The sequence below is a fragment of the Ursus arctos genome, unplaced genomic scaffold, assembly GCF_023065955.2.
Source record: "Ursus arctos isolate Adak ecotype North America unplaced genomic scaffold, UrsArc2.0 scaffold_7, whole genome shotgun sequence".
Taxonomy (NCBI): domain Eukaryota; kingdom Metazoa; phylum Chordata; class Mammalia; order Carnivora; family Ursidae; genus Ursus; species Ursus arctos.
In genome coordinates, this window is record NW_026623089.1 from 38,075,906 (window position 1) to 38,102,666 (window position 26,761).

At 54.1% G+C, this 26,761-nt stretch overlaps 1 protein-coding gene across 1 annotated transcript in view; it reads left to right on the plus strand.

The window, feature by feature from the left end:
• Window positions 1-26,761, plus strand: part of ALOX5 (arachidonate 5-lipoxygenase) — a 50,369-nt gene that overhangs the window by 21,150 nt on the left and 2,458 nt on the right. The window contains exons 4-11 of the mRNA XM_026481574.4: window positions 327-449; window positions 11,041-11,147; window positions 12,842-13,014; window positions 15,733-15,879; window positions 23,357-23,560; window positions 24,260-24,346; window positions 25,813-25,991; window positions 26,303-26,424. Coding sequence (XP_026337359.1) covers window positions 327-449; window positions 11,041-11,147; window positions 12,842-13,014; window positions 15,733-15,879; window positions 23,357-23,560; window positions 24,260-24,346; window positions 25,813-25,991; window positions 26,303-26,424 — 1,142 coding nt within the window. The remainder of the gene's footprint in view (window positions 1-326; window positions 450-11,040; window positions 11,148-12,841; window positions 13,015-15,732; window positions 15,880-23,356; window positions 23,561-24,259; window positions 24,347-25,812; window positions 25,992-26,302; window positions 26,425-26,761) is intronic.

Genomic DNA, 26,761 nt, shown 5'->3' on the forward strand with positions numbered 1-26,761 from the left:
GGCCACTCTGTGCCAGGGAGAGATGGCGGTTGGGTCCCATCAAATCAGTGAGGTCTTCTGATGCTTCCTTTCCACTTCCTCTGCACTGGTGCACACCTCCCGTTCACTACTCCTCTGCCGGGAGCCCAGGGTCAGGTCCAGGCGACCTCGGACCTCCTAGAGTGATGCTTGGGGCACAGCAAAGCAGCCCCCGCCAGCCCCCGGGAGGGGTCCCAGGACCTCACAGAATGCACACGAGCTGATGGAGGACACAGCCTCACACCACGTGGGCACCGAGCCCAAGGCCAGGCATTTGAGGCAGTTTTCTTCTTTTTATTCACACTCAGGTGGATGGAGTGGAACCCTGGCTTCCCTTTGAGTATTGATGCCAAATGTCACAAGGATCTACCCCGAGACATCCAGTTTGACAGTGAGAAGGGCGTGGACTTCGTTCTGAACTACTCCAGAGCGTGAGTTTCCTAGAACCGAAGGGTGCTGGGCAGCTCCTCCGGGGGCTGGGGCCGCGAGTGGGACCCTCACCTCCTTCCTCGTGGGGGCTCTGGGCTGTGGAGCGGCTCGGCTGGGCCCCTCTTCCTACATCATTTGCTGTATCTTGGCCGTGCTGGATCCTCAGTGCTGACCACAGGGTGGCCAGTATCTAAACCAAGTTATAACCGGGACGACTCCAGACAGCAAACATAGCTCTGTGGTCAGCCTGAAGTCGAGGTCTTTACTTGAAGTGCCCCATCCTCACCCACGTCTCATCGCCCCAGGGCCAATTCAAGGATGGACAGGGTCCAGGCTCTCACCTGGATAGCAGGGCTCTGCAGTGAGAATGGCCACCGCGCCTGTGCTGGTCACTGACACCCACCCCCGGGTTGTCTGTCACAGCAACCCTGTGAGGCAGGCACAGTTAGTATCCTCATGTTGCCGTTGGAGAATCTGAGGAATAAGGAAGCCACATACCTTGTCCAATGGCCCCTGCTGACAAACGTCAGACATCTGAGTTCTGTGCTCCTTCTTTGTGACGGAATCCCCACAGGGCTTCCACTGAGACTCCTTGGGTGCTCATGAAACATACGGAGCCCCAGCACCATCCCAGGGCCAGTGGGGGAGCCCTTGAGTGTGCCTTGACTCTTTAGGGAGTTCGCACAATCATACACTTATCAAGCCTCTGGGGAGTGCCAGGCTCTTAAGTGTGGGTGTTTCCTACTACAATCTTCGGTTTTGACCTTCACAGCCAGCTTGGGAGGGGGACACTGTTCTTGAATGTTTCCAGGTAAATAAGCTGGTTGTCCACTGGACTCAGTCAAGGAATTTGTCTAAGGTCATTTAGGCAGAAATCGGTAAAACCAGAATTTGAATTCACATCTATTTGGGTCCAAAGCTGGAGATATTTTTTTTCCCTGCCACAGTTGGGATGAACTAGAGAGAATAACTAAAACCAAACATCTGAGTTAGTAATGCAGGGTAGTATCCAGTACCTGGCTCCCTGGAAACACCAGGGCGATTAAATATCTCATTGCCCACCCACGGATTCCCAAAGGCATGTGGCTTTTAAGGCAGAGCCCTGATCAGGATGGTCCGAGCAAGACAGAAGGCCCTTGTGAAAGGGGCAGTCTGAAAAGAAAATGATGAGGATAGAGAGCAGCAAGGTCAGAGGAGATGATACTGCTTTGGGGAATAGTGTCACCTCTGCGTAGTCATGGTGAAGGGTTGGATGGCAGAGGGATAGTGGGCTATGGATGGATGGGTAGATGGATAGATGGGTAGTAGAGGGATAGATGGATGGATGGTGAGTGGGTGGAGGGTTGGAGGCAGCAAGGGAGGGTGGATGGCTGGCAGAGGAATATGTGGATGGTTGGATGGATGGATGATGGAAGGATAGTGGATGATGGATGGATGGATAGTAGAGGGATGGATGGATGGACGGACGGCGGGTGGGTGGAGGGATAGAGGGAGTTAGGGAGGGTAGATGGCTGGCAGAGGAATATGTGGATGGATGGATGGATGGATGGATGGATGGATGGATGGATGGTGGAAGGATAGTAGATGATGGATGGATGAGTAGTAGAGGGATGGATGGATGGACAGACGGCGGGTGGGTGGAGGGATAGAGGGAGTTAGGGAGGGTAGATGGCTGGCAGAGGAATATGTGGATGGGTAGATGGTCGGTGGGTGGATGGACAGTGGAGTGAAGGCCAGGCTGTGCCTTATGTCTGCTCAGTGTTCCTGAAATTAACTGTCATCTTTGTATCTAAGGAGCCTAGCACAGCAGCTTCCACAGACTAGTGCTCAGTAAACTCTATCACAAGGAATGGAGTATGACCCAGCTGGCCTCTCAGAGGCCTTTGTGACCATCTTGTGGGCCCTCACTTACACACCCACACTCAGTCTCTCATTCTCTTTCCCTCAACCTCTCTCTCTCTCTCTCTCTCTCTCTCACACACACACACACACACACACACACGAATGCATAGTCACCTTGCTCGTCCCCTGGACCCCCATCCTGGCTAACAGCCTCCTAGCCGTGCATCTCACATTACTCCCCATGCAGCCTCGCCCCACGGCCCCACCCAGGCTGCTAAACTGGCATCTGCAAGGCCGCGTCTCCGTAAGTGCCCTGGGGGATTCCAGTGTGCAGTCGGGGCTGAAACCACTGGCCTCCAGGCCCTCGTCCTCCACCCAGTTGCCTTTGGGGTCACGTCTATCCCCTGGGGTCTCAGGATGCACGTCCTTCCCTCCCAGCTCTGTCATCTCTGCCGGGACATTCAGGAGCACCCTTCTACCTGCTTCCCCAGGGTCCGCCCCACACGGCCACTGAAAGTTCATTCTCAAGTGCACGTAGAGTTTGTTGGAGGCTCCTTCTACAAAGGCAAATATAATTCTTTTACTCGCCCCTAAAATCCCTCAGTGATTACCCCAGCTACAGACGAGAGCCCGCACGTCTCTGCCCAGCTCCCCTGCCTTCCCTCTTGACCCCAGATACACAGGACACTCCAGCCATGTGCATCCAGAACTAGTTAGCAAGGCACCTTCATGCCCTTTGTCTTTGCACGTGCCGTTCCCTCCCCCTCAGATACGATTCTTCCCTTCTTGGCCTGGCTAAATCCATCTCATCATTTTTCAGGACCTAGATGAGGTGACCCTTCTCCCAAGAGTTCCTAGAAGCCCCGGGCCTGAGTGAGGTCTCCTCCCTTGTGCTCCCCAGTGCTGGCCACACAGGCCACCATTTCTCCGATGACGTCACAACTCATCTTTTCCACATCTGCCATGTAACTCGGCCCCTTGAGCTATGGACTGTTTGGCAGGAACATAGCCCAGAAATCTTGAGATGGGCCCTCAGCCCCTCCTGGTACAGCACAGCTGGGCAGGTCGGCCAGGCCCTACCTCTGCGGGCTGAGGCCCATGAGGTTCTAAGAAGGAAATGAGAGATGTGCCCCCTGCATTTGAGGAGGGTGCAGCCTGAGTCAAGGGAACTGGATCTCAGGGAGATAGCTCAAAGCACCCCCCGCCCCGAGGACAGGAGGGCACATGGGAGAGGCCTCTGGGCCAGTAGAAGGTGATCTTAGAGAAGGTAACTCCTCTGAGCCTCAGTGTCTCATCTGAAGAATGAGACCACAGCTCCTGCTCAGGGTTGTTGTGAGAATAGAATGAGGCCACATGTCAGCCCCGCACGGAGAAGTTTCTCCCTAAAAACAGCATTCTCGGTAATGGGGTCAGGCCAGCCAGGACCCAGGGCGCCATCATCACACGCCTGCTGAGCACCTGCCCCCTCAGACTGGCCTCTGCCCTCAAGGCCTCCCAGAGGATCCCTCACTCTGTCTGGTGTTCTCTTACGGGGCCCAGGAAGCCTTCACAGCAGAAAGGCACCCGGCCTGGCCTTGCAGCTGACCAGGCAAACCCAGGCAGGGGCCTGGAGGAACGGGACAAGGGTGCTGTGGCAGCGAGGGCGCCTCTGCCGAGGTCAGCTGTGGCGGGGCCTGCTCACAGCCAAGTGGGCTGTAACACTTCCTGGTGGCATCGAAGGAGGAACAGCTCGTGCGTTTACTCACCCCTCACTGTTTGCAGACTACAGCTTGATTGCAGGCAGTGGGCTGATAAGGGAATGTCCCTTTAAAGGAAACAGAGAGAGAGCTTCCTTCCTAGTGAGGTAGAAGAGCTCCTGAGGGGGTGACCAGCCTCGCGCCAAGACCAAGGTGCTCGGACCCTCGCCCCCTGTCACTGCCCATCAGATAAGATCGGGTGGAGGCTGCTCCCTGGAGGCGCGTCCTTGGCCCTGGGGTCCCAGAGGCACCTCACCGTAACCACGGCTGGCCTCCCGGGAGGCTGGCAGCAGAAGTGCTACACGGCCTGCACGGACCGCTCCGGGCTTGCGTCTGCGGGGTGCAGTGACCGACGGGGAGCTGTGAGGGACATCATTCCTGCATCGCAGAAGCTTGGCCTGGCAGCCTTCGAGGGTCAGACGAGAGAGCCTAGGGGGGCGGAGGGGCTGACCGAAGACAGGGAGTGGGAGAGTAGGGAAGAACGCGGGATGTGGTGTGGATGGACCTGGGATCTGATTGGAATTCAGGTCAAAATGGGGAGAAACTGAGGGGAGACCCCCAGGCTTCCTTGACCCATGCACCCAGCTGGTCAGGAAAATGGAGTGATCCTTACCAAGGGAAGCTGGGGAAGAAGTGGGGGAGAGGAGTCCAGCTCGGGGGCATTGCTGAGGTTGAGAGCCCTGGGCAGTGTGTGCCGGGGAGGGGTGGACGGGATAGTGTGGTCTGTCAGCCATAACCCCTGTCACCGCGGCTCCTGGCCCCCTAGACAGGTCACTGCTGCTAGTTGGAGGTCAGACAAAATCCCATGTACGGCAGCTCCTTGAAAAGAGTCGGTGGGGAAGAGAAGGAGGGCTCAGGCATCTGAGATGAGAAAGAGCAGGCGCCTAGAGGGGAGAGAGGGGGTGACAGTGGATGGGGCAGAGTGCCAGCGGAGGAGGGAGGAGGAAGTGGCATGGTGAGGCCCAGAGGTGGGCCCTTCCATTTCTCCAGAACCAAAACCATGAGCTCTGTGTGGAAAGAAGACCCCACACCCTCTCATTGCCGCCCCGGCTCGGAAACAAGTTAGCTCCACGTCACCAAAGCACTCGTAGAAAATAGTGTTCTCCCCCTTAACTTCACACATGCTACCCAGAAGCCCCTGGTCTTCTTGAAAATTTTAAAAACCATCTCCTCCTTCTTCTAACGGATGTCTGTATGTGTATCAACCCTGTTGACCTCTATCGAGCTTTGTGAGACAGCCAGATGCGTCCCATTGGAAGATAAATATGTTAGAAGAATGTGGGGGGGAAATTCCCACCTAAAAGTTAGACAGACCTGAGAAATTTTAATTATATTTGCTAAAGTAGCATTTTTTTGTGGTTAAAAATAGGTCATGAAAAAAGACATAACACAGAGTATGAAGTCTGGTTTCCCAAAAAAAGGGCTTGTTCAATAGTCAAATGACATTGCAACGTCTTCAGCGGTGGGTGTCCCATATAACTTGCATTGCAGCCCCTGGAGGGCTTGTTAAAAACTGGGATTTCTGGGCCCAACTCCAGAGTTTCTGATTCAGGAGGTCTGAGGCAGGGCCTGAGAATCTGCATTTTTAACAAGGCCCCTGAGGGTGCTGCTGCTGCTGGCCTGGGGACCACTCCAGGATTGTAAGGCCTTGAGAAATCCTGGCATAAAGAAATCTGCTTAATGTCCCTGTGCTCTCCCAACTCCTCAGACTGCTTGCCTTTGTGGGCTGGAGGCCCCCAGAGCAGGCGTGCCTCAGGGGACAGGACGGAGAACCCTTTCCCCTTCTTCATTTCCTCTCTTCCCTGCATCCTTCTCTGCTCTTCACTTCAGCCCAACGGCCATTTATGGAGTGCCTGCTGGATGCCTGGACCCCGGGAACTGTTCTAGGCACCAGCAGTCCTTGCCTTTTCTTTTCTTGTGCCCCTCCCCCACACCTACCTCAAGGCTGCCCTGGGACTAGAAAAGGAAAGTGTCGATTCCTTCCGTGAAACAAACGCAGTGAAGGAAGGTGCAGTTTTAGCTGAATGTGGCTCTTTCGGCGAGGCTGGTTCTAGGGCAGCTGGGCTCCTCCTGGACGCTGGGCGGCCGCTCCAGGCCCTCCTTGCTTAGGGCGGTAAGGACACGCAGCCAGGCTGCCCGGCGAGGGGGGCAGGCTCCAGACAGAGTCTCTCAAGCACTCACGTGCACGTGGATCCGCATGGGACGTTGGCAGACACAGGTTCTGATCAGTGGGTCCGAGTGGGGCTCGAGTGTGCGTTCCCAGCAAGGACCCATGTGCTGCTGGTGCTGCTGGTCCCTGGACCAGACTCAGAGTAGTGAAGCTGTACTTCGCTTTCCTCGGGGAAAAAATTCTATTAATCTCTTAAAATTATAGCAACAATATCAACCCATGATTCATTACCCTTTCAAAGCAGAAGACTGCCTTCTTTAGAGCCCGGCAGCGAGGGTTGATTCAGACTCGCTGTGTCCTCTTGGGAGAGTCATTTCAGTGTCCTGACCCTTCCTTTCCTCCCTCTGATACGAGGCTGGTGATGCCTGGCTGCTGGGATTGTTACGAGATTTCCGTGAGCTCATGTATGTGGTGCCCCCATAGGTGAGATCCCTCTAGTATCGCCACTCCAGGTGCTTGGGAGGACTTTCTCTTCACTCCTGAGCCCACGGAGGGAGCCCAGCTGGGCAGCTGCCTCCTCAGCACTGTCACCGCCCACTTGCTGGCTCTCCGGGCTTCCTCTACCCCCATCTGAGCAGGGCTGGAGGAGCTACTGCTCCTCCTTTAACAACTGTCTACTGAACTACTGTAGGGTAGGGCCCGAGATGAATCAAAAGCGGCCTTTTGGTCCCAGCTCCAAGAAGCGCACAGTCTAATGGGGACCAAGTCATGGATAGCTTATCACAACAGCATGTAGGAGCTCTTCCTTAGGAAAGGAATGCTGGGGAAACTTGAGGCAGAGGAGGAAGTAACTCTGGGGGAACAGCATCAGAAAAATGCTTTCCAAGAGAGAAGATGCCCAACCTGGGTTTTGAAGGATGCATAGGAGTTTACTGCACTGCTTGGAGGAGGGGAGGGGAGGGGATGGCATTTGAGGCAGTAAGAATTCTGGTGAGCCAGGGGGACCAGAGTAGAGGCCTGTGTGGGGAAGTGGGACTGAGGCTACCAAGGCAGGAAGGTGGGCCAGGAGCCCAGCCTTTTCCTGGTGGGGGTGGGGGGAGAGTAGGACCAGGGTGGTCCAAGAGGCTCAGCATTTTAGTGTCAGGAAGAAAGGAGTTGGTTGTCAGATGCACTAGAGAGATTCGCAGAGCTTAGGGCTAACTATAGGTCCCTTTGGAACCAGCCACTAGGAAGTCACCAGCGCTCTGGATGAGAGCACTTTTAGGGGGCAAAGAGGACAGGAAGTAAAGAAGAGTAAGTAGGTGAAGATTCTTCCATGAATTGGGTGTGAAGGAAGAAAGAGGTTGAGTGAATTAGACAAGGAGACCCAGGGGAAGGAAGAGGGTAAAGTGCTGTGCTGCAGACAGGATTTTGAACCTGTCTGTCCCCCAGAATGCCAGTGCCTAAGGCTGCAGACTTTCATATTAGCAATGAGTGACAACTAGGGCAGTATTTGCTAATGTTTGTGGAACTCTTCTTATGAACTAGGGTTTTCTATACATTAGGTCAGCCCTGTGAGACAGAGACAGTCATTGTTCCCATTTCACAGGTGAGAAAACTGAGACACAGCAAGATTAGGGACTTGCCCGAAGCCACATGGCTGGGAGGCAACGGGGCTGGGATCTTCGGCCAGGCCCTTAATGCCCTGTGCTGAGCAGCACCATCTCAGCTGCCATCTCTCAGGGACTCCCAGCCCCATCCAGACTTGTGTCCAGACCCCAGCACTTGGGTTGGGGTTCCAAGACCCCTGGGTCCATCCCCCTAGAGGTCTGATGGGTAAAGGACACCCAGGTGCCTGGCAGCCTGCCCTACGTGGACAGCTCCTGATTGGCAGAACCCACAGAGCCTGGGCCTAGCTAGCCTGTGTCCCCGCAGCCCACGCCATAGCGTGCCACTCTGCCCATGGTTAAACCCAGTCCTGCTGTAGAAAACAAACTGGTGGCTGAGGTCACCAGAGAGACATTCCCCACTGAACCTTCAGCTTCCGGCAGCTCCGCTTTTGCGCCACTTCTGAGTAATTCCGGTGACTTGTTTCTTCTGCGCCACCTGCTCTGCCTGGAATGAGGCCAGCCCTCCTCAGTAAGTGTCGCCCCCCACTCCAAACAGCAGAACTGTGAAGTGGAAAATGGAGAAGCAGTTAGAAGGAAAGGGGTAGGGGAAGCAGAGGAGACAAGGGCTCTCCCCTCTCCTGGCACAGAGCAAGCAGCCCAGTGTATGTTGACCTTGGCTGTGTGACCTTGAATGAGCCAGATGCCCTTTTTGGGCTGCACGTTCCTCTTTGTGCAATAACAGATCTTCGAAGTCCCAATATTGCAGTTGTGTGTAAGCATGTAGAAATATTTTACCTCGAGATGACATGCAAATGTTTTCCTCCTAATTCCACTTCTTCCTGAATCTGTGGCTTCCTCCGGGCACCACCCCATAACACCCTGTGTTCAGTGCCAGCCTTTTGTTTCGAAGTCAAAGAGACCCAGCTGCGAAGACGATGAGCCAAGGGCGATGACTCACTCCCATTCCCCACAAGATCCCTTGGGGTTCGGGACGTCTTTCCTGGGCCCCATCCGTCACGGGGCTGTGCTGGGGCTGCCGGGCCTGCAGAGACCTGGGAAGGCCTCTCCCCGTCCAGAAATGCGTCCTTTTCCACACCTGGTCTGACCGTGGATGGCACAGTGCGTTTACTCCTTCAGTTGAACAGTCCTTTCTGTCCCAGGAGGCTCAGCGGACGAGGGAGGTGGTGGAGGACAGGGGTGCTCGCTGAGGAAGGGGTAGCGATGCTGAAAGCGGCTTAGCTGGGGGCCTGCCCAGCCGTGGTGAGGCACCAAAGCATGTGTGCAAAATAGGCGTGTGTGGAAAGAAAACAAAAAACAAAAAAAAATAAGTGTGTGTGTAAACGCTCCTCCTTGCTGGGGAGCGGCTAGGATAAAATGTTGACGAGACCAGCCCAGCCTAGAGGACAAGTCGAGCGTCCTTCTCCAGCCCAGAGGGGCTGAGCACCTGCCATGTGCACTCCACGGCCCAGGCTGCGCCCCGGCACCTTCCCAGCACCCACCTTCCCGGCTGGGTCATCCGACTCACAGAGAAGCCAAGACCCAGGGAGGTTACCGCCTAGGGGCTCCTGGACCCGCTCCCGGGCAGAGTGGGCTCCTAGGGCTCCCAGGTCAGCTGGTGCAGAGAAGCATTTGCTAGATTGAGGGTGGATCCGAAGGGGGGTCATAGAGGTGTGCCATGTGCTCCCTCACATCTGGCAGGGCTGGGAGGGACCCCTGCATTTCCTGCTTACCTGCCAGCTCCTGCATTCGGTCATCAGACATGCTGCCTTCCTGCATGTGCTCAGGGAGCTCCCCTGGGATGAGACAGCCACCTGTCCCCGTCAGCCAGGGTCACTCTGGCCAAAACAGCCAAGCCTCAGGCCTTTGGTGCTGCTGGGCAAGGTGTGAGGTGAGCTGTGGAACTCCCACACCTTCCTGCCACGACGCTCAGGCCCCAGCCAGCACCAACCCCGTTTCCTCCCCTCCAAACCACCCCCCCCAAGGAGTGAGTCCGAGGGGCCTGCAAGGTTAGACTGCTGCTTCTGGGAGGGGATGGCTCTGCTGGTCATGCCCGGGACGTGGGTGGATGGGAAGGGGAGTCCCCTGGGGGAGCATCGGCCAGCATGGTCCCGTGCTCCGGCATGCACACTGTCCATTCAGTCAGTGATCGGTGCTGCGGAGCCACTGGAGTACCTGGAGGCCCAGGCTGGGCACTGAGCAATGCAGACACACTCTTGGCCTCCTGGTGTGGCAGGCAGAAGCCGGGATTCACACAATCGGCTTTGTACTTAATCTGCCATCAGCACTGCTGAGACAGCATTGGGGGCCCCCTAGCCTGGGGAGGGGGCAGCTTCCTTGAGATCAAAGCAGGAGTGGGGGTCCTCGAGGCAAGATACACTTGTCTCCAGATACACTCACTGCTGGCCTGGGTCAGGAGGAGAAGAAAAGGGCAGAGGGCCTTCCAGGCAGAGGGAGCAGCACATGCAAAGGCCCCGAGTGAGGATCTGCGAAAGGCAGTGCAGGTGGGAGGCTTGAACTCTGGAGCAGTGGGCAATAAGCACTGACAGTGGGGAGGAGACAGGATAACTGCCTGGTACCCTCAGCTGTGGGTGTGCCAGAGAGAGAAACTGAGGCAGAGTGTGTCATATGAGCACTGGCCAGAGTTCCCTACCCTCTGTCCTGTGCCTTGCTCGAGTTAGTAGGGAAGTCTGGGAGACCGCTCTCACTCTCCCCCACTGTTCCCAGGCCCATCCCACGGTTCCCTCCTCCAGCAAGCCCTTGGGATCGCTGGGACCACTCAGAGCTCCCTCGTGAGTGCCTGCAGCCCGCATTTTGAGTTTATCTATCCAGCTCCTGTCCTGGCTTACTTTGCTATCCCGTGTAAGGAGCATTAGGGAAACTATCTCCCTTAACACAGGCACAGAGCCAAGGTCAGGCAGAAAGTAAACTTTCTCAACTGTGCATCCCCTAAAACTCCAGGAGACTTGCCGAGTAGCTGCGTAGGAACTTGGCGCTCTGTGCCTGGAAGCCGGTCCCCGGGGGGGCAGCAAAAGTTTGGTGAATGAGTGAAAGCGTGGACGAAAGCAGGCGTGGAGGGGATTGGAGGCACTGTAGACTGTTCTCGAGGGCAGTGGCCAGTTTCCTCCCCAGGGGAGAAGCAGTAGGGAGAGCATCAGCGTCGGTGCGGGATTCTGTCCTGGTTCCACCGGCCAGTCAGCTGCCCCCTCAGAGCTGCCCTGGGTTCGGTTCGCCCAGGAGGCCGCAGCGCGAAGGGGCTGCGCCGAGGGGGGCGAGGCCAGAGCGCGTGTGAGTGGGGACACCGTCTCCTGGTCTGCAGGATGGAGAACCTGTTCATCAACCGCTTCATGCACATGTTCCAGTCCTCCTGGAGCGACTTTGCCGATTTTGAGAAAATCTTCGTGAAGATCAGCAACACTATTTCTGGTGAGTGTGCTTTTGGGGTCCCCCGTGGTGCTGGGGAGACCTGCCTGGGACTTGGAAGGGGCCGCGCCACGCCTGCTCTAGCGTGGCAGCTGGCTTAACGGGCTGGGCTGCCCTGGCCTCCCCAGCAGCCAGGCCAGCACCCCTGTCCCAGCCCCCGCAGTTCCCTGGTGATCGCCCTCCTGCCCAGAGCTTCCCCCACCCCCAGACATTCAGGGCTGAGCTCCCTCAGCCTCACTTCCCCATCAAAAGTCTCAAAAGTATCAGAAATTTGTGTTTACATGAATCGGTCATTTATGATACTTCTGAGCAGAGTAAAGGCAGAACTTAGCTTGTCTTTTAAGCATTTACAGAAAATTGACCTTAGGTTACCCTGGACTAGGATGTGTTTGGCAGGTGTTGGCTTGCAATAGCATCGTAATCACCAGGGATGGCCCAGGAAGGAAAAACAGAAAAAATACGGAAACAGGCATGCTGGATGAAGAATGGGTATTGAAATAAGCACCTGGGGAAAACGCCTTTGCAGACTCCTCCCCAAGAGGGCCCCGTGCTCCTCTCCTTCTCCCTCCTCCTGCCCTCTCCTCCCTCCATCCTGGGCGGAGGGTCTGGAGTTTTCCCTGGAGGCACAATGTTGTAGAGCAGATCTCTGGAAGGTATCTATCCTGCTTAACTGAACCTTTGTGCTCATTGACTAGTAAGTCCTCATTTCCCCTCCCGCAGCCCCTGGCAACTGCCTTTCCACTCGGATTTTGTGAGCGTGACCGCGCTAGATACCACATGTCAGTGGAATCGTGCAGTAGTTGTCTCTCTGTGACTGGCCAGTTTCACTTGGCCCGATGTCCTCCACGTTCATCCATGCCGGCACGCACTGCAGAATGTCCTTCCTTTCTTAAGGTTGCTTCCACACCTTGGCTGCTTATGAAGTGTGCTGCAGTGATCTCGTCCAGATCCTGATTTAAATTCTTTGGGATTAATACCCAGAAGTGGGATCCCTGGATCATATAGCTCTAGTTTTAATTTTTTGGGAACCCACCCTACTGTTTTCCATAGTGGCCACACATTTTGCATTCCCACCAGCAGTGCACAAGGGTTCCAGTTTCTCCACATCCTCTCCGACACCCGTTGTCTTTTGTTTTTGTAGTAGCCATCCTGACAGGTGTGAGGCAGTATCTCATTGTGGTTCTGATTTGCATTTCCCTGATGATTAGTGACATTGAGAATTTTTTCATATACCTGCTGACCATTTGTATGTCTTCTTCGGAAAAATGTCTGTTCAAGTCCTTGGCCCATTTGTTAATCACGTTATTAGGGTTTTTTTGCTACTGAGTTCTAGGAGTTCTTCATATATTTTGGAGATGAACCGCTTACCAGATGTTCAGTTTGCAAATGACTTCTATTCTGTAGGTTGTCTTTTCACTCTGTTGACTGTTCCCTTTGCTGTGCAGCAGCTTTTTAGTTTGCTGCAATCCCATTTGTCCATTTTTGGTGTTGTTCTTGAGAAAGGAATTCCTCAGGAACTTCTGAGCCCCCAAGGGCAGCTCAGGGAGGACAAGGTAGTGCCATGGCCTGAGCCAGTGGTCAGGCAGTAGGGCACAGCCAGCGGAATCCATGGTCGACCAGCTGGCCGGTGAACACCTGGGAGACGGGACCCACCCCCACTCAGAGCTCAGCCAAGGCCACGACTTTCTCCCCTCTAGAGCGGGTCATGAACCACTGGCAGGAAGACCTCATGTTTGGCTACCAGTTCCTGAACGGCTGCAACCCAGTGTTGATCCGGCGCTGCACGAAGCTGCCCGAGAAGCTCCCTGTGACCACAGAGATGGTGGAGTGCAGCCTGGAGCGGCAGCTCGCCTTGGAGCAGGAGGTCGAGGTAGGACCCTGTTGTCTGGTGACTTCGGCCACAGCCAGCTCAGGTGGCCAGGTCACACTCTGTGGGACAGAAAGCACTTTCTGCTGGCCGGTGCTCACAAGCCTGCAGGCCGCTGTCTCCAGGCTCCTCTGCCAGGCTGATGAGACCAGCTGCCCTCGGTCAAGTGGTCTCTTCCTTTCCCTGGGCATTTATGGCAACCGTCTCGTCCAGTGAAGGAGGAGGCATTGAGGGTGATATTTCTCAGTGCTCGAGGCTGGGAGCATATCCATATTTTCAATATCAATATCACTAATTAAAAGAGCTCCCTCTCAGTAGGGGCTAGTTGTGGGCCAGGCTTTCTGACAGATGCTTTACACACACAGCTGTTGAACTGTCACCAACCTTGCAAAGGTAAGGAAACGGAAGAAAGAAGCAAGCCTTGTAGCAGCACAGGAAAAAAGGGAGAAAATGGATGGAATTTTTAACATTCTAATTAGAAATGTTGGTGTCTTCTGCTTCTGCTCTCACCCTCCTCCCAGCCCTCCTCTGGCTCACCTGCAGGGATCTGAGGGCCGGGAATGTCCCTGCTCTCAGTCGGTTGGCCTCTCCCACCAGAGCCAGGACAATGGGGCCCCCTGCCCCCCAGGTGTCTAGGTGGCCTTCTGTTTCTGGTCACCACATCTTGTTTGCTCAGCTTGCCTTGGGGCCCCAGCTAGAGAGGGATGGTCTGTGCCATCTGTGGACAGCCCGCCCAGCCCCCACCTCCTGCCTGCCTGACTCTAGAGGGCCACCTGCCAGCTGACCATCCCCTGCCCCAGGGCACAGTCCTCCTCTCTCTTACACACATACACACCTCCTGTCTCTTACACACACACCTGCCATCTCTTACACACACACCAACCATCTCTTACACACACCTCCCATCTCTTACACACTCACCTGTCATTGTTACCATCCATCGCTTACACACTCCTCCCATCTCTTACACACACACCACCTCTAACACACCATCCATCTCTTACACACACACCTCCCATCTCCTACAGCATAATTCTTAATTCCCTGAATCAGTCATTAGGGCCAGGAAAATGCAGCCCGTGGATCAAAAGGAGAGGAGAGGGACACCAGATAGGCAAGAGCACCAGTATCCACTGTGGAATCCCAGAACATCTGAACTAAGAGAGAGAGTTTCCCCCTCACTTTTCAGAAGGATGACACTGAGACCCAGAGAGAGGAGGTGGCTTGGGATGACAGAGCTGTGCCCTAGGCATAGGCCCAAATCCCAGGCTTCCTGGTTCCCTGGCCTGTGTTCCCAGGGCCTCCTATTGGCCTGGCATTCATCACCTTAACTAACCTGCATCTCCTTGAGATTGGACTGGCAGCCACTCCTGTGCAGTACTCGCAATGGTCATGTCCACTCGGAAAGTCCAGTTGTCCAGCCCAAGACAGGAGCCTGCCCACCCTGTGACCCACCAATCCATGTGTCTCTCCCTTCTTGACAAGGTGACCCTGAGGGGCCCTGTCACACGCTCTCCTGAACCAGCCTCTCCCCACACTCCTGCCCTGGTGAGCAGTGGGCACAAACGCCGTCCTCCCCACGCCGGCCCCACACACATTGCAGACAGACAGCTCAGAGCTCATCACTGGTGTCAGATGTCTGCCATGGTCCTTAGAGTCGAAAAAGGAGGAAGATTGTGGCCAGTCCCTTGGCTCCTGTCAGGTGTTTGGTTGCCCTTTGGGGGATTCCTGAAGCGTGTGCTGGGTGGCCCAGCATGCCCTCTGCAGGCAGAGCTGTGGACACATATCTCACCTAAGCACCTGTGGGCCGGGCTCTGTAACATCGCAGACCCGACCCCACTCCCCACCTGCATCCATTACTGGCCTAAAATAAGAATGGCTTTAGAAGAAGCGCCACCCGTCCTCTACCCAAATTCTTCAAGATCTGGCCTGAGTGGGCCCCAGCTTTATGAAAGGAACCCTCACAGCACTCAGGTTGGGCTCCCTGGAGAAGACTGAGCTATACTCTGCCAAGAGTGGCTTTCTCCCTTCCCCACATCCCAGGCACACTGCTTTTTTTTGAAGTATACCAACCACAGAAAAAGCCCGAATCAGGAGTGTTAGCAAGCTCACTGAATTTTCACCGAGTGACCCCACCAGGCCACTAGCCGCAGACAAGGCCGCAGAACACACCAGCCAGGGACACAGACCCGTCCTGCCCCTGAAGAGCCTACCCTCCCCTAAGCCCTAGACACCCCCCCGACCCTACAGACCCCTGCCTCTGTAGACCCAGCCCCTGCAGATGCACCCTACAGAAACTTCCACCCTGAAGAAACGCCCCCATTTCTCCTCCCAACGGTGACCCTGTCGTGACACTATGTAAGTGCAGGCAGCCATGGCGCTCTTCGGAATTTGAATTTCTTGTCTATTTCATCTGCACTCTATCTGCCTCTGGCGGGGGGTTGGGGGGGGGGTCTTCCAGCATCTTCGATGAGAGCCAAGCAGCTTCCAGGGACAACACATGCAAAATTGGCCCTGCCATTCCTTCACATGACCAGAAAACCACCACCATCTCTGAACACTCTGGATGCGAATCAGCCCAGAGTCAGAGAACAAAACTGTACATTCTGAGCTCCGATAAGAGGCTAGGGGCCTCTAAAGCTACCTCTCCCACCCCCTGGGCCTCTCGGGTCCATCTCCGGCTGAGACTGATGGGGCCATATTTCCTCTTGCCTCCTGCAGCAAGGGAACATCTTCATCGTGGACTTTGAGCTGCTGGATGGCATCGATGCCAACAGAACAGACCCCTGCACCCTGCAGTTCCTGGCAGCGCCCGTCTGCCTGCTGTACAAGAATCTGGCCAACAAGATTGTCCCTATTGCCATCCAGGTAGTCTGCCCACCCTGCTCCTTTCCCGGACGGCTCTGCCCTCAGCAGCCAGGGCTTGGGGGCAGTTTCCTGGGTGTCTCCACCTGAACCTCCAGGAGGAGGAGGCCACTCTGCCTCACGTCTCCTGAGGAGGGTGCTGAAAGCCGAAGGCTCTGCCAGGTGGACGGGAAAAACTAGAACCTAGGGCTTCCTGCTGGCGGTGGGGACGGCTGGCCACGAGAAGCAGAAAGGGTTCCCCTCCCCAAGATACACTCAACAGATTCCTGGCAGGGCCAGGCTCTCTGCTGAGGACCTGCCCTGGGATAACATGCTACACCCCTCGCTCCCACCCAGCATCCTGACGGGGGGGCCCAAGTCAAAACACCAAAAGGGGCCTGGCAGGTGAGGTTGCGAGATAAGCTGGAGACTGAGGCCACCAGGGGGCACCATGGAGGCTGAGGTCATGAACGAGGCCAGTCCTGCAATGCTGCTGTCTTCTAGTGCTCATGGGTTCTCGTTTCTACCAAAGATGATGGAGGAGGAGAAAGAGGAGCAATTCGGGTGAGAGGAGGCAGGCGCAGAGCTTCCTCTCTCCCATTCCTGGTTGCTCTCTGCTTCCTCAGAGCACCAAGCACACTGGGCCCGCTGGTATGCAGACAGCGGGAAAGAACGCTCAGGACAGGACCAGATGTAGGTCTGTGAAGGGGGCTGCTGCCCAGGGGCCCCTGTGGGGAACAGGTGGACAAGCGTTCAGCAGACTTGACTTTGAGTCAGCTGTGAACCGGGCGTTGAGTGCTGTGGGCATTATAGCAGCTGGTTTGCCCTGTGCTAACCCCATGACGAGACTGTCCCAAAGATTAGCCTGCACAGTCCACAATCCCTTACCCTCGATTCTGAAATCTAAAAAGCCCTAATACTGCTAGGTTTTTCAAAGGTTTGCACCAAGTTCGTTAGCAGCAAAACTTGCTCTGAACCGAAAGGAGAGACTTTTTAGAAGCTTTGCCCCACCCAGTGTGGTATGCACGTCTATCATACAGAAGCACTGACGTGTTTGATTGTAAAATGTTATGTTGCCCCAGACCCAGGGCGGGGGAGAGAGGCGTCACATAACGAAGTAGATGCACTGCTAAAATTCTAAAACCTTCTGGATTCTGAGACACTTGGTCATCAGGGCTTCGGACCAGGACCTGGCTTTATCCATGTAATCATCTACAAGCCTCCGAGGTTGGGGACGACTGCTGGTGGGTCATTTCCACATGTTGCGAGAACAGACAAAGGTGCACACCGTCAGCACAGTGCGGATCGGTGCCAGGCCGTCTGGCTCCAGAGTTCATGCTCCCCCCGCCCCCATCTCCTGGTCTCAGGGGCACATCTTCCACCAGAGGAATTCCCAGCCTAGCAGAGAGAAGCCCTATGTTTAAGAAACTGAAGCAAAAGGTAAAGGGACAGGCGACGGAAGAGAAGCAAACAGAATTAGGAGACCTGAGGAGAGGAGCCCTTTACCACGGGCAGGCACCATGAAGCAGCCCGTCCTCCAGAGACTTCTTGGAGGGGCCTGGAGTCAGGGGCCTGGCTTCCATCCCCACTCTGCCACTTGCTGGAAGCCCCGGGACCTTGGGCAAGTCACAGTGTTTCTGAATCTCTTCCCTCTGTGGAAAATGCAACCTTTGCAAACTATAAAGAGCCATGAAAATGAAAGCCAGAGGATAATAAGTCCAAACTGTGCTTCTCTACAAGGTCCAAGAAAGTGGATAACCCTGTCATGAAGCTAATGAAAGAAAAAAAGAACACAAATATACAAGATTCGGAATAAGAAGACACAATCATAAGGGTGTTTGTTTTCTTTAGGAGCATGGCAACAAATTTGAAAAGCTGGAAGCAATGGGTAAAAACCTGGTAAAATATAAATTATGAGAAGAAATTGTAGAAAACAGGCCAGTATCCCTATAAGCACCTGGGAACCTGACTAAAAGTCTCTCAGGATGAGGAGCCCGGGTGCCGAGCCGCTGAGCTCCAGCAAGCCTTTACCCAGTGGACACTTGCCGACCTGTTTCATGGGTTTCAGCTCTGGAACGTATTCTGGAAAGCTGGCGTAACGTTCGCGCCGAAGCCCCCAACAGGCAGGCTCCCAAAGAAAGCTGAAGACCAATCCAAGCTACACACACAGATTTTAAAGGAAATCTGAAGATTAGCAAAGTGAATGCAGCAGTGTCATGAACGACTAGTAGGTCATAACCAAGCAGGGCCTATTCCAAGATGCTTCCGTAGCAAGAAAACTTCCAGCGTAACTCATGACACCAATAAGGAACAATCTTCTGATTGTATCAATTGATACCAACAGGGAACTTAATAACATTTAGTAGCCACAACTAATAAATATTAAAATAGCAATGGAAAGAATCTATTTCTCAGTGATAGAGACAGGAAATACCATTCGAAAATGGCAACCCTAAAGTCATTTCTGTTAAAATCATAAATGAGGATGCTGATGTCACTGTTGTCACTCAACACTGTCCCCGAGGTCCTGGCACTGGTGACAAAGAAAATAATCAATAAGCATGTGAGAAAAATAGAGAAGATTATCTTTTGGTAATGATAGGATGGTGGACCTAGAAAACCTAAGAGACTCTCGTTTTTCCAAAAGCTATTAGAATTCATACATGGATTGAGCAATGTGTCTGAATAAATAGATTCCTCAAAGGCACCAATAGCATTTCTCCACGCTAACAATATGATATAATACCGTATAAGCTGTAAAATCATTTTAAAGGCTGTAAAATGAAATCTTAACAAGTGCTTTCCTTCCTATTGAACAAGAAAAATTTATATCGTTAAAATGTCAGTTCTACCAAATTTAATCATATGAATTTAATGCACTTCTAATTGAAATTTCAATTAGGTTTTCTTTTTTTTTTTTTTTTTTTTTTTTTTGGTAGGAGTGGGGGAGAGATGAAGGTGAGAACACAGAATAAAAGAATTTAAAGATTCATATGGAAAAAGAACTGTTCAAGGATAGCCAAAAGTTTTTTGAAAAATTAAAACCAAGGAGGACTTTCCTTGCTCGATATTAAGGAATAATATAAGGTCACAGCAGGTGCTAGCATCACAGACACACTTGGTGGGGGGTGGTATATAAAGAAGCCAGAAATAAGCCCTATAAATAACAATTTAACTTACGACAATGGTGGTTTCTCAACTCAGTGCAAAGGGATGGAATTTCAGTGATGCAATCACAGCGGCCATCACAGAAGGAAAAGATTAAATTGGACCCATATGTCATACTGTTTACAAAAATAAATGTCAGATGAAGTAAAGATGAAAATATAAAAAAGTAAAAAGAATTTTTTTCTTTTTATAATAATAAACAATGTATAAATATGGGTGCTAAGAAGACTTCTGAAAGTAAAAACAGGAAACCAAGAAGTTTTAAAGGAAAAGATAGGCATATTGGATTATGTAATGTTTTAAAGATTAAATGGTAATTAGGAGGGCACATGATGTAATGAGCACTGGGTATTAATAGACTCATGAATCACTGACCTCTACCTCCGAAACTAATAATACACTATATGTTAATTAGTTGAATTTAAATTTAAAAAAAAAAAAGTATAATCCTCTCAAGTTTCTGCCCACTACTGGAAGTATTTTATCAAGACACTAATGTAAAATATTCAAATAAATATAAATACAGTAAATTCAAAAAAAATATATTATGTAAAAAAATTAAATGGTAAAATACACCACAAACAAAGGCAAAAGGCAAATAATAGATCGGAAATAACTGCTCCACAGGCACAAAGGATGAATATCTATAATATACACATAGCTGCTTCAAATTGATAAGGAGAAGACAAATATTCCAATAGAAAAACGGACAGAGACTATGAATAGGCCGTTGATAGAAGAAACATGGAAAAATCAGCATACGGAAAAATTCTCAGAAATGCAAATTAGTTATGAGATATCACTTCTGACTCATTAGGCTGGAACCAAAAAAAAAAAAGTGGTAACACCCAACCTCCAGCAGGGACGGCAGGTCCCCAGCATGGCCAGTTCACACTTGCCCGGGCCCGGGCAGCTCACGGTCAGTACCTGGACCAGCACCTGAGCAGCGGGTCCTGCACCGGCCTTGTGAGGTGTGCCTCTGAGGCTCTGGATTGCAGTGGCTGCTGAGGGTCCTCAGGGTGGGGCTGGCGTGACCAGGGTGATAGGAGGGGCTCAGGGCCATGACTGTTCATCCTTCGAGTACCCGTGCCATGGCGCAGGTGCGAGCAGGGGTGTCCCAGCTGAAGGAGCATGCAGTGGGGCCCTGTCTCCCGGAGCAGCCCCTCCCGGCCTGGTGGGCTTTGCTCTAGTGCCCGGTCCGTGAGACCGTAGACAGGCAAGCCCTCACGGGAAGGGCCTCACAGGCACTGCTTGTGGCGGGGAAACAAACTTCAAGACCATCTGAAGGCAGCAGAGGACCGATGAATGAAATCTTTTATGTCCAGACGGTGAGGTGTTGCACCACCTTTAAAAGGAATGAACTCGATGTATCGCAGCGGACCTGAGGGGCTTCCACAGTGAGCTAACAGCAGAAAGCAAGACACCGGGCAGAGAACAGCTCGTGTCATCTCCGTCAGGAGAAGGCAGGAAGCGGCACACCATCGACAGGACAGGCCCGGGGCTTGTGGGCCTGGGGAGGTGCAGAAGGACACAGGCTCACCCGTGGGGAACACTGGGATGGACTGGTTGGGGCACAGGTGAGCAAAAGAAAGACGAGAAAGACATTCATTATAACAGTGTTCAATTGATGGAAAATTGAACAGGTAAATATGTACGTGTGCAAAGCAGCTGGATGCGATTATTTTTTATTATGCTCTTCTGAAGTGACCAGACTTTTTTTTCTAATCAGAAACAAAAAACTACTTGGTTAACCAAAACACAAATTTAAAAAACAAAAATAACAAGGTGTTCAGGGCATATTCTGGAGGGCCACGGTGTTACTGAGCCTGGACAGAAGTGGGGAGGATGGGAGGATGGGTAGGAGGGAAAGGCCCAAGCCAGCATGGCCTTGGAGGCCAGTGTAAGAGTTCCGGGGGGAAAGCAAGGGAGAGTCTGGACTAGGCAGTGACAGTGAAGAGAAGGGTTGAAGGCAGTGCCTGGGTCCCATCCCAGCTCAGCTGTTTACCCACCGTGTGACTTGGGAGAATTACACAACCGCTCAGAGCCTCAGTTTCCCGCATGTAAAATGACAAGTCATACCTGCCTTTCAGGGTGCTGGTGAGGGTTAAATGAGAGTACAGGCAGAGCCCCTCACAGCAGAGGGTGTCCTCAGCCACAGAGCCACGTTCCAGAGCATGGCAGGCCACCCATGTGTTCTGGGAGACCAGGCGCCGAGGCCCGTATCTATGGGGCCAGGCAATCAGCACAGAATGAGTGAAGGTCTGGGGAGGGGTGCAGGCTGTGGAAGGGACAGTGGGTAGGATGGGGCAGCAGGAGGGGTGGGGGCCGCCAGAGAGGTGGAGGCAGTGGAAGGGAAGGGAGAAGTGAGGCGGGGAGTGTGGGAGAGGATGTGACCAGAGGGAGGGGAGGGGCAGAGGGGCAGAGCTTGCACTGTTTAAAAGAGGCAGGAGTGTTGTTCTGGGAAATGTTCAGAGTTCACAGACCTAATTTTTGAAGAAAACCTGGTAATCCGGATTTTTATGTGAAATTATCTGATATTTAAAAGTTGGTAACTAAATCGCATTAATAAACACGAGTACTGTGAAAGTCCAACTGCTCTATCCTGGGTGAGCGGGACGGAACCGGCTGTCTCGAGCGCTGGCCACCCATTGTCACAGAGAACTTGAGGTGTGGTTTAGTCAAACCAAGGTGTTCTGCAAGCGCAAAATACATACCTGACTTCAAAGGCCTAGAATGGGGGGAAAAAGAATGTTAAAGTAGCTCATTAATAATTTTATATTATTTTCATATTGAAATGATATTTTGGATATATTGGGTAAAATAAAACTATATCATTAGCAGAAAGTGTACCTGTTTCTTTTTACTTTTATTACTGTGGCCACCTGAAAATTTTAAATTCCGTATGTGGCTTGTACTAGATTTCTACTGGACAACACTGTTTTCAAAGGAGAGACAGGGAAATTACCTTCCAAAATACTTACCATGACCTTAAGGAGTCCACTGGGTGTGGCCCCTGCCACAGTCCCGGGCAGCTGTCCTCCTCGCTCAGTCACTTCTGGTCTCCGAAGAGCCTAAGGCACCGCCCAGCCCCTGCCCACAGCTCCTCCAGCCCGAAAGCTGCTCCTTCCATGCTAGATAATTCCTTCTCATCCTAAGTGTTCTCCCCTCCGTGGCTTCCTGTCTTCCTCTGAAAGAAGAGGTAATGACAGCGCTCAGTGACCTCACACTGTCAAGTCTGGAAGTTGTGCGGGCTAGTGGCTGTTGTCATGGGCAAAGCTAGGGACCAGGGAACTGGTGGGCAGGGAGGGCCGACCACAGGGCTGCTTCTGCAGCGGCCTCAGAGTCCACATCACGGACTTTGGGGACTTTCTTTTCTGGCATTAGGAGGTGACTGTGTTTTTTGTTCGTTTTTGTTTTGTTTTAAATATTTTATTTATTTGGCAGAGAGAGTGAGCACAAGCAGGGGGAGCGGCAGGCAGAGGGAGAAGCAGACTCCCCACGGAGCAGGGAGCCCATTGAGAGACTCGATCCCAGGACGCTGGGATCACGACCCGAGCCGAAGGCAGACACTTAACTGACTGAGCCCCCCAAGTGGAGGCTGTTTTTAAAGAGATTGACATAACGTGATCTGCATTTTAGGACAAAAAAGTCGCCTCGGCCCCAGTGTAGAGTTGAAACTGGAAAGGGGAAGGCAAGCCCTGTGTCTCCTACAGGAGGCAACTGGAGGCAACTGGCTATGGGTCTGGGCTCAAATGACGGGACCTAGGCCACTGCATCCTGAGGACCCTAGAGCCCTGGGAACTGGAGGAGCTAATCAAGGGCAAGAAGGGAAGTCAGTGCACCAGCTGGAGCCTGGGGAACAGCAACGTTTAAGGGAAGATGAGAGGAAGGGAATGTGTGGGACGTGGAAAAGCAGCCATCAGAGCAGTGGGCAGAACCCAGGAGGGAGCGAGCAGGCAAGGGAGGCGAGAAAGAAGGGGCACGCTCTAAGCCCCTAACCTGCTCCTTGCCGGCGTTTTGGGGCCATCTTAGTCACGTGCCCTCATTCTGGGAGGTAAGTAGAGTGTGGCAGGTGGCGGAAGCGGAGCTCAGAGAGGCTCAGTAAGGTGTCCAGCGTCCCACAGCTGGTACCTGTTGTCACTGGGGTGGGAAATGCAAACCCTGGGCCCTCTGCCCTCCTCCACGATCCTCTCATGACTCCATGACCACTGTTTAAGAAATCTGGAATTTAAGAAATCTGTTTAATTCTTCTGGAATTTCCTGAGAGGCCAGGCTCTCCTATAGCTATACAGAACAAAATATTGCCATGTATTTTCTTTCTCCGATGTCTCAGCTCAACCAAGTCCCAGGAGATGAAAACCCGATTTTTCTCCCTTCGGATGCAAAATATGACTGGCTTCTGGCCAAAATCTGGGTGCGTTCCAGTGACTTCCACGTCCACCAGACCATCACCCACCTTCTGCGCACACACCTGGTATCTGAAGTTTTTGGCATTGCCCTGTACCGCCAGCTGCCCGCCGTGCACCCCATTTTCAAGGTACAGCAAGCTACCACCTCAGCCGGTGGAGGGGTCATGGGCAGACGGGGGTGGGCGGAGGGAGGGAGGCAGGGCACTGACATCCCCACAGGGCTGGGGCCCAGAGTGGCCAGCAGGGACGCGGTACTACAGCTCTGAGCCTGCTGGTTCCTGAGGACACGAGGCCTGGGCCTGACACAGGCCCTGGCTGGCCTGGGAGCAGAGTTTGAAGAGGCAAATGAGGTCAGTGTGACCTTTGTGTGATGCCAGGCGGTAGCCGCCGCCATCACTGCCCTTCTCGCTTCCTGAGTCCTGCTGGCACTGACTGCCGGGGTGATCCAGGCTCGAGACACCTCTCCGGGCCTGTTTCCCCACCTGTGCAGCAGGGAGCAGAGAGTACCCCTGCCTCATAGGATTATTGTCAGAACCAAAATAGTTAACAAATTCGGAGAGCTGAAAACAGTACCTGGCGCACAGTTCAGCTCTATACCAGTGCTGGCTATTACCATTTTCATTATCGTGTCACTAAGCATGGAAGCTGCAGTCCCCAGGCCCCAGCAGCTCCCCTGACCTCCACTTCCTCCCTCAGCCCTGGCGTCACTCCTCAGCGGACAGGGGTGCGGGGTGCTGGGGGTCTCTGGGGGCACGTGGGGGGTGCAGACCTGGTCAGGAGGCCTGGCCTGGCCCGGCCTTCTTTGAGGCCTTCTCCTGCTCCCCCAGCTTCTGGTGGCACACGTGCGGTTCACCATCGCCATCAACACCAAGGCGCGCGAGCAGCTCATCTGCGAGTACGGCCTCTTTGACAAGGTGGGCACCTCCCGTCCACCTCTGTGCAGGGCCCCACTTCTCCAAACTGCCACCCCCAGGCCAGCTTTCCTCTCAGGAGACAGGCACCTGGGCACTCGGGTGGCGGTGGCTGCCTGGGAAGGGTGGGAGGCTGGAGGCGCTCAGAGTGAAGGCTCCCCGGGCCTCTGGCCAGTCTCGGGCCCCTTCCCCATCAGGGAGCCCTCCCCTCCCGAATGCACTGCCTGCTTCTCAGCCCTTCTTGGCCTGGCCTGGCCTGGCCTGTGTCACCCTGTAGCCTCCTCCTGCTTCTCCCCTATCCTCTGGCTTGTGGCTGTAGATCCCACCTCCCGCCCCGCTCCCCCCTCCCCCGCTCTACTGCCCTCACGGAGCACCGTCTCCCACCCCTCCCTCCCCTCAGATGGGCCTAACCCCTGCCCGTCCCTCACGTTCTCCCAGGCAGCACCTGGCCCATTCGGACCCCCTGTGGCCTTACCAAGCCTGGACCCTCCCAGCAGCCCTCCTTTCTCTCCCACCTCCCGTTAGCGTTAGCGAGGGAGCCAGCTCATCAATAAGGCTGAGCCCCCCTTTGGGTTGCAAATGACAAAACTTAAGTCAAACCAGCCAAAACTGGAAAAGAAGTATATTATCTCAAAACCCTGGACATAATAGAGGTGAGGGGGCCTCCGACCCCTCCCAAAATGCACCCAGGGACTCAAATAATGGTCCCAGGGGCAAATACACTGGCTGGCACTCTTCCACTCTTAACACTGTGTGGGCCGCATTCCCCAGTCAGGTTCTATGGACAGGTTTCCCCCATGGGAGGGGGAATGCGACCTCATCACAGGGGGGCTCCTGGCTCATGTTCCCACACGGTGATCGTCCTCTCCCACCTAAATAGAAAGTCCGGGGAGCAACTCCCATCACTCCAGCTTGGGTCAAACGACCCTGCAGACCAACGTGTGGCACCCCAGTACTCAAGCCCTCCTTTGAAGGCTCTGTGGCCTGACTGCTCAGCCAACGTGTGTGCTGGCATGAGGACCAGGATCCCTCCTCCTGCATCTCTCCAGCCCTCACCTAAGCAAACACAGGCCCTCAAAAGACTTGTGCGGTCCTGGGGGCTGGTATCTGCCCCCTTCTGGAGCCCAAAGCTCAGGTCACCGAAAGCAGTGCTTGCGCTCTGGGCAGCCTGTGCTCAGAACGAGCGCCCCGCCCTCCTGCAGCCACCCCCAGCGCCTGCACAGAAGGGCTCCACGGCAACCCCTTGCATTAGATCAGGCCTCTCTGACCTCCTCATGGGCGGCCCTGGCTATTCTCGGAATTAAGCATCCCTCCTACCCCACCTCCCAAACCCCCGGGACGTGGGCTTGCCCGTCCATGAGCCTGGCAACCCCAGTGTCCTTTGACAGTTTCTCATGGTGAGCTCTGGGTGAGACGGCTGGCGTGGGGCGGCCAGCCTCAGCTCACGGTGCTCTCCCCTCCCACCGAAGGCCAACGCCACAGGGGGCGGTGGGCACGTGCAGATGGTGCAGAGGGCCATGCAGGACCTGACCTACACCTCCCTGTGCTTCCCTGAGGCCATCAAAGCTCGGGGAATGGACAGCAAAGAGGACATCCCCTACTACTTCTACCGGGATGACGGGCTCCTGGTGTGGGAGGCCATCAAGACGTGAGTGCCCGCTGGGGCCGTGGGACCTGCTCTGTGTAGAACGAGCGGAGGTCCTGGAGGAGGAGAGGACTGGGGAGTTGACAGGCCGGGCCAGGGGCCTGGACCGCTGATTCAGTGGGCCGGGGGATGGCTCCGTCGCCAGGGCCCTGAGAGAGGAAGGAATGTATGTGGGTGGGGGTAGGGTGAGTGACCCGAGTCTGGACACTGAGGAGGAAGTCACAGCGTCACCAGTGAAGCCCTGCCCTGGGGCCCAGGTCTGCAAACCCTGGCCAGGTCATCCGCTCCTAGCTGGGTCCCTCCTCCTGAGCCAGGTTCACGGCCGAGGTGGTGGGCATCTACTACCAGAGTGACCAGGTGGTGGAAGAGGACCAGGAGCTGCAGGACTTCGTCAAGGATGTGTACGTGTACGGCATGCGGGGCAAGAAGGCCTCAGGTACAGACCGCCTCTGGCTCTCCTCCTGGCCATCTCTTCTGCGCTTTCCCTGCACCTCTGACTTCCCTTGGGCAGTGCTGGCCCATGGCATCCACCTTTAGTGCCCGGTGCTGGGGCCAGAGCCCCCAAGGGACCCCTGCCGACCAGCATGTCTCATGGGGACATTTCAGAGACTTTCTACAGCCACTGAGAACTAGGGTCAGAAACATTAGGAACGCTGGGCCAAGTTGTTGTCCCCTTCCAGTGTCTTGCCCATGCCTGGGCCCCCCTAAGCCCTTGTGTGGGGGAACTCGGGGACTGGGGAGGGGCAGGGGGAGGGTACCTGTGGGTCATCGGT